General features: G+C 50.3%; 1 protein-coding gene across 1 annotated transcript in view; it reads left to right on the top strand.

Annotated features, from left to right (window-relative positions):
• Positions 1-7,712, top strand: part of LOC144610868 (insulin-like growth factor 1 receptor) — a 75,742-nt gene that overhangs the window by 60,404 nt on the left and 7,626 nt on the right. The window contains 2 exon segments of the mRNA XM_078429837.1: positions 239-388; positions 2,323-2,457. Coding sequence (XP_078285963.1) covers positions 239-388; positions 2,323-2,457 — 285 coding nt within the window.

Raw genomic sequence — 7,712 nt, 5'->3', positions numbered from 1 at the left:
CAGCATCTGTGGAGAACATGGATAGGTGACATTTCAGGTCGGGACCCTTCTTGATTTGAAGAATGGGTTTGTAGGGTCCCGACCCAAAATGCTGAGTTACTCCAGCACTTTGTGTCTTGTTTTGTAAACCAGCATCTGCAGTTTCTTGCATCCAGATGCCACCGATCCATGTCCTCCAGAGACGCTGCCTGAGCCGCTGATTTACTCCAACAGTTTTGTTTCTCACATCGTTCTGAAGTGTTCTTCCTCTCCTCACAGACTTTGGGATGACCCGCGATATCTACGAGACGGATTATTACCGTAAAGGAGGCAAGGGGCTTCTCCCAGTCCGCTGGATGTCACCTGAGTCCCTGAAAGATGGAGTTTTCACCACGAACTCTGATGTCTGGTAGGCCCACGCTCTTTACTAATCCCTAACTACCACCCAGCTGGACGCTTTTTATCTCTTTTTCTCTAGTTTTTCTCTCATTTTCTATTTTTTCTCTCTCCTTTTCTTTCTTTCTCTCTCCTTTTCTCTTTCTCTTTCTTTTTCCCTCATTTTTCTCTCTTTTTCTCTATCTTTATCTTTCTCTTATTTTTTCTCTTCTTTTTTTTCTCTCTTTCTCTCTTTTATTCTCTTTCTCTTTCTCTCTCCTTTTTCCTCATTTTTCTCTCTTTTCTCTATCTTTCTTTATCTTTCTCTTATTTTCTCTCTCTATCTTTTTTTCTCTCTTTCTCTCTCTTTTTCTCTCTTTCTCCTTTTCTCTCTCCTTCTCTTTCTTTTTCCCTAATTTTTTCTCTCTTTTTCTCTATCTTTCTTTATCTTCTCTCTCTCTCTTTTTTCTCTCTTTCTCTCTTTTTTCTATTTCTCTTTCTCTCCTTTTCTCTCTTTCTCTTTCTCTCTCTTTTTTCCCCTCATTTCTCTCTCTTTTTCTCTATCTTTCTCTATCTTTCTCTTATTTTCTCTCTATCTTTTTTCTCTGTTTCTCTCTCCTTTTCTCTCTTTCTCGCTCCTTTTCTCTCTTTTCTCCCTCATTTTTCTCTCTTTTTCTCTATCTTTCTTTATCTTTCTCTTATTTTCTCTCTCTCTTTTCTCTCCTTTTCTCTCTTTCTCTCTCTTTTTCTCGTTCTTTTTCCCTCATTTTTCTCTATCTTTATCTTTCTCTTATTTTCTATCTCTCTCCCCTTTTTCTCTCTGTTTCTCTATTTTCTCTCACCTCTTTCTCTCTTTTTTCTCTCTCTCTTTTTTTCTCTCTTTTTTTCTCTCTTTTTCTTTATCTTTCTCTCATTTTCTCTCTCTCTCTCTCTCTCTCTCTCTCTCTCTCTCTCTCTCTCTCTCTCTCTCTCCCTCTCTCTCTCTCTCTCTCTCTCTCTCTCTCTCTCTCTCTCTCTCTCTCTCCCTTTTTCTCTCCCTGTTTCTCTATTTTTCTCTCACCTTTTCTCTTTCTCTCTCCTTTTCTTTTTTCTCTTTCTTTTTCCCTCTCATTTTCTCTCTCTTTTTCTCTCTCTTACTTTCTGTCTCTCTCTCTCTCCCTTTTTCTCTCTCTGTTTCTCTATTTTTCTCTCGCCTTTTCTCTTTTCTCTCTCTTTTTTCTCTCTCTTTCTCTTTTTTTTCCTCTTTTTCCCTCTCATTGAACAAATGAATGAAAGTTGTGCCACAAAGAAATGAGGGTAAAAGAGACAGGCCATTGTTAGCTGTGACCTAGGTGAAAACGAGTTGCAGACAACGAGACTGAACCAGACGACATTGAAGCTGGCACAATGACTTGGGTGGGGGAGGGACGGAGAGAGAGGGGTTACGTGAAGATAGTGAAATCAACGTTCATACCGCTGGGGTGTAAGCTGCCCAAGCGAAATATGAGGTGCTGTTCCTCCGATTCATGCTGGGCCTCACTCTGACAATGGAGGAGGCCCAGGACAGAAAGGTCAGTGTGGGAAGGGGAATGAGAAGGGGAATTAAAGTGTTTGGTAACCGGGAGACCAGGTCGACAGACACAAAATGCTGGAGTCACTCAGCGGGACAGGCAGCATCTCTGGAGAGAAGGAATGGGTGACATTTCGGGTCGAGACCCTTCTTCGGACAGAGAGTCGGAGAGTCTGAAAGAGAAACAAGAGACATTGATTGAACAGATGATTGAAAGATGTGCAATAAACTGAGTCTGAAGAAAGGTCTCGACCCGAAACGTCGCCCATTCCTTCTCTCCAGAGATGCTGCCCGTCCCGCTGAGTTGCTCCAGCATTTTGTGTCGACCTTCGATTGAAACCAGCATCTGCAGTTCCTTCCCACACGGGAGATGAGGTGGGCCCGGTTGAAGTGACGGGTGGTGTTTCTGCCCCCTACAGGTCGTTTGGCGTGGTGCTGTGGGAGATCGCCACGCTGGCAGAGCAGCCCTACCAGGGCATGTCCAATGAGCAGGTGCTGCGCTTTGTGATGGAGGGCGGCTTACTGGAGCGGCCAGACCCCTGCCCCGACAGTCTGTAAGTCCCACCTCAACGCTGGCGGGGGGACGAGAGACGGGGTTGCAGTGCCATAGGACCTTCACAGAGTCATTCAGGGTGGCCACAGTTTAAGGATAAAGGGTCGGCCATTTAGAACGGAGATGAGGAAAAACTTTTTCAGTCAGAGAGTTGTGAATCTGTGGAATTCTCTGCCTCAGAAGGCAGTGGGGGCCAATTCTCTGAATGCATTCAAGAGAGAGCTGGATAGAGCTCTTAAGGATAGCGGAGTCAGGGGGTATGGGGAGAAGGCAGGAACGGGGGTACTGATTGAGAATGATCAGCCATGATCACATTGAATGGCGGTGCTGGCTCGAAGGGCCGAATGGCCTCCTCCTGCACCTATAGTCTATTGAAACAGGTCCTCCGACCACACCGACCAACATGCGCCATCTTCACTAGTCTCACCTGCCCGCATTTGGCCCACATCCCTCCAAACCTGTCCTATCCATGTACCTGTCTAAATGCTTAGTTTAGTTTAGAGATACAGCGCGGAAACAGGCCCTTTCGGCCCACCGGGTCCTCGCCGACCAGCGATCCCCGCACACTAACACTATCCAACACCCACCAGGGACGATCTTTACATTTACACCAAGCCAATTAACCTGCAAACCTGTACGTCTTTGGAGTGTGGGAGGAAACCGAAGATCTCAGAGAAAACCCACGCAGGTCACGGGGAGAACGTACAAACTCCGCACAGACGGCGCCCGTAGTCGGGATGGAACCCGGGTCTCCGGCGCTGCGTTCGCTGTAAGGCAGCAACTCTACCGCTGCGCCACCGTGACCGCCCTAAACCTTTCTTAAAAACGTCGCGATAGTCCCTGCCTCAACTACCTCCTCCAGCACCTCGTTCCATACACCCACCGCCCTTTGTGTGAAAAAGTTACCCCTCAGGTTCCTATTAAATCTTTCCCCCCTCACCTGTAATCTGGGCAGCGGGACAGTGGCCGCCATTGGTGGAGCGGGAGCACGTGGCCGCTGGTTGGGTGAGATCATGTGGGGCGCGGGGCGGTGACGTCACCTTGTCCCTTATTTGGGAGTGAGATAGTTGGCAACCCTAGTGTCAGGGTGCAAGTGGAGGCCGAGAGGCAAAAGCCAACGTGCCTCTGTGCAGGGTTTGCTTGGCGTGGGAAAGTAGTGGGATTTAATTTAGCCATGTTGGCAATCTTGCAGATAGCAGCAAATCAAATTCCTGACTGTAAAATTGGTGAGTATATCAGCAATTACTGTCACTTATAAAAACCAGCAATTAATTTGCAGCTATTCTAAAATTAAATTGCTGTATCATCAAAGCTTATCATTCCTGATTTCCCCAGGAGTTTGCTGCACTTTTAACCTGCCATTTTATCCCAGTGTTGTAGGCCGGGACTCCTGGAGTTTAGTTTAGTTTAATTTAGAGACACAGCGCGGAAACAGGCCCCTCGGCCGCGCCGACCAGCGATCCCCGCACGCTAACACAAGCCTACACACACCAGGGACAATTTACACTTACAGTATACCAAGCCAATTAACTTACGTACCTGTACGTCTTTGTGGAGTGTGGGAGGAAACCGGAGATCCCGGAGAAAACCCACGCGGGTCACGTACAAACTCCGTACAGACAGCACCCGTAGTCGGGATGGAACCCGGGTCTCCGGCGCTGCATTCGCTGTGAGGCAGCAACTCTACCGCTGCGCCACCGTGACGCCCACAGTAACTGGTTGCCTTGTGCATTGTCCCAGCACGGTCCCTGGCTCTTCGGCCCATCCCACGGCTGCTGGCCCACCGTCCCCACACTCCCCGTGACCTGTAATTCTCTGCCTCAGAAGGCAGTGGAGGCCAATTCTCTGATTGCATTCAAGAGAGAGCTGGATAGAGCTCTTAAGGATAGCGGAGTCAGGGGGTATGGGGAGAAGGCAGGAACGGGGTACTGATTGAGAATGATCAGCCATGATCACATTGAATGGCGGTGCTGGCTCGAAGGGCCGAATGGCCTCCTCCTGCACCTATTGTCTATGGGTCGATCCCACCGAGTCCACGCCGACCATCGATCACCCATTCACACCAGTTGTACGTTATCCCTCTCGCCTCCTTTCCCATCCACTCACCCATCTCCTACACGTTAGAGGCCATTAACAGAGGGCCGGTTAACGTACACGCCCGCTCGTCTTTGGGATGTGGGAGGAAACCGCAGCACCCGGAGAAAACCCCGTGTGGTCACAGCGGAAACGTGCAAACTCCGCACAGACAGCATCCGACGTCAGGATTGAACCCATATCTCTGGCACTGTAAGGCAGCAATTCTACCGCTGCGCCACCGTGCTGACCTGATAGAAGTTTATAAAATGATGAGAGTCGGCCGGAACCCAAGGTGGAAATGTCAAAGACTAGAGGGCAGAGTTTGAAGGTGAGAGGGGGGAAGTTTGAAGGAGATGAGCAGGCTAGTTTTTTTTAACACAGAGAGTGGTGGGGGTCTGGCACACTGCCAGGGGTGGTGGTGGAGGCAGTAATGATTGTGGCGTTTAAGAGGCTTTTGGATAGCCACATCGATATGCAGGGAATGGTGGGATGCAGGCAGAGGGAATTAGTTCAGAAGTTCTAGGAGCAGAATGAGGCCATTGGACCCTGGAGTACTGTGTGCAGTTTTGGTCTCCAAATTTGAGGAAGGATATTCTTGCTATTGAGGGCGTGCAGCGTAGGTTCACTAGGTTAATTCCCGGAATGGCGGGACTGTCATATGTTGAAAGACTGGAGCGACTAGGCTTGTATACACTGGAATTTAGAAGGATGAGAGGGGATCTTATCGAAACGTATAAGATTATTTAGGGGTTGGACACGTTAGAGGCAGGAAACATGTTCCCAATGTTGGGGGAGTCCAGAACAAGGGGCCACAGTTTAAGAATAAGGGGTAGGCCATTTAGAACGGAGATGAGGAAAAACTTTTTCAGTCAGAGAGTTGTGAATCTGTGGAATTCTCTGCCTCAGAAGGCAGTGGAGGCCAATTCTCTGAATACATTCAAGAGAGAGCTAGATAGAGCTCTTAAGGATAGTGGAGTCAGGGGGTATGGGGAGAAGGCAGGAACGGGGTACTGATTGAGAATGATCAGCCAAGATCACATTGAATGGCGGTGCTGGCTCGAAGGGCCGAATGGCCTACTCCTGCACCTATTGTTTATTGTCTATTGTCTATTGACCCATCAAGTCCAATCCGCCATTCACTCATGGCTGATCTATCAAACCCTCTCAACCCCATTCTCCTGCCTCCTCCTCATAACACCTGACACCCCTTCTAATCAAGAATCCGCCTTGAGAATATCCAATGACTTGGCCTCCACAGACGCCTGTGGCAATGAATCCCACAGATCCACCACCCGAAAGAAATTCCTCCTCTTGAGTTGAACTTGGCTGTTCAGTATTGCCTGGAACAAAAACCGGGTGTTACCATTCAGAACGGAACATTGGCATCAAGTTCGGCACAGACATTGTGGGCCGAAAGGCCTGTTCCAGCGCCCTACTGCTCTTTGTTCCTCTGTGTTCCTCTTAATTCCCGGGATGGCTGGACTGACGTATGAAAGAATGGATCGACTGGGCTTGTATTCACTGGAATTTAGAAGGTTGAGAGGGGATCTTATTAGAAACAGATAAAATTCTTACGGGATTGGACAGCAGGAAAAATGTTCCCCATGTCGGGGGAGTCCAGAACCAGCGGTCACAGTTCGGCCATTTAGGGCTGAGACGAGGAAAAACGTTTTCACCCAGAGAGTTGTGAATCTGTGGAATTCTCTGCCACAGAAGGCAATGGAGGCCAATTCTCTGGATGTTTTCAAGAGAGAGCTAGATAGAGCTCTTAGGGATAAGGGAATCAGGGGATACGGGGAGAAAGCAGGAACGGGGCACTGATTTTGGATGTATTTATTCACAAAATGCTGGAGTAACTCAGCAGGTCAGGCAGCATGATTTTGGATGATCGGCCATGATCACATTGAATGGCGGTGCTGGCTCAAAATGGCCGACTCCTGCGCCTATTGTCTATGTAACGATGTTTCTAACTTTCGGCACCCACCAGTTAGTTCTCAGTGGGTGCCCATCCTGACGTAGGCAGACAGTGGAGTCATCCAACGCGTGAGGGGAGGAGGTGAGGGGGGGGGGTGTTGAGCAGTGATCGGTGTGAGCGCTGTCCTTTAAAGGCTGGCTCCCCCGGCAGCATCGTTATGGAGCAGCATCGTGGGCTGTAAACCTGCCCAGCCCTCTCGTGTGCCTGCCTCCTGCATGCCTGCCCTGACTGAGCCTGTTGACGTCTCTGCTGGACGTCATAGCGACGTGAGGTGGAGATTAATTTCAGAGCCCTGGGATACAGAGTACTGAGCCAGCACAGTGTGACCAAGGTCACGGCAGAGAGCCCTTCTTGGCTGTTGACTGGGGTCCAACTTTAGTTTTGGAAGGAACTGCAGAGGCTGGATGTACACCAACGATAGACACAAAAAGCTGGGGGAATGAGAAGGAATGGGTGACGTTTCGGGTCGGGACCCTTCTTCAGACTGATTGACAACATTTAAAAGATACTAGACCAAGTGGACCTGTTGGGCCCAAACCTCTCCTGCATTGGTGCAGCACCCTCTCCTCAATCCCCTACCCCTCCCCCTCCTCTCACCCTCCCTCCCTCCTCCCCTACTCCCCCTCCCTCCACCCCCTACCCCTCCTCTCCCCTCACCCTACCCCTCCTCACCCCTCACTCTCCTCTCACTCCTCCCCCTCCCTCCCCTCCGCCCCCTACCCCTCCCCTCCTCTCACCCTCCCTCCCTCCACCCCTCCCCTCCTATCATACTCCCCCTCCTCCCCTCCCCCTCCTCCCCTCCCACCCTCCTCCCCTCCCTCCTCCCCATTCCCTCCTTCCCCACCCCCCTCCCTCCCCTCCCCTCCCTCCCCTCCCCTCCCCCTCCTTCCCCCCACCACTCCTCTCCCCCTCTTTCCCCCCCTCCACTCCTCTCACCCTCCCTCCACCCCTCCCCCCTCCCCCTCCCTCCTCCCCATTCCCTCCCCTTCCCCTCCCACCCACTCCATCCCCCTCAACCCCCCTTATCCTCCCTCCCCCCCCCCCTCCCTCCCCCCCCCTCCCTCCCTAGGAGATAGACTCACACGTTAAAATGTGAATAACTTTAAAACTATAACACGGATTTCAGTGAAACTTCTTCCATTAGCACCAAAGGGACGGCGGTGAGTAAGGTGGGCCTAAAATTGTCGCGCTATCGGGTACCGTTT

The sequence above is a fragment of the Rhinoraja longicauda genome, chromosome 38, assembly GCF_053455715.1.
Source record: "Rhinoraja longicauda isolate Sanriku21f chromosome 38, sRhiLon1.1, whole genome shotgun sequence".
Classification (NCBI taxonomy): Eukaryota; Metazoa; Chordata; class Chondrichthyes; order Rajiformes; family Arhynchobatidae; genus Rhinoraja; species Rhinoraja longicauda.
Note: the sequence above shows the minus strand (reverse complement) of the source record. Positions and strands in the feature narration are given on the sequence as shown.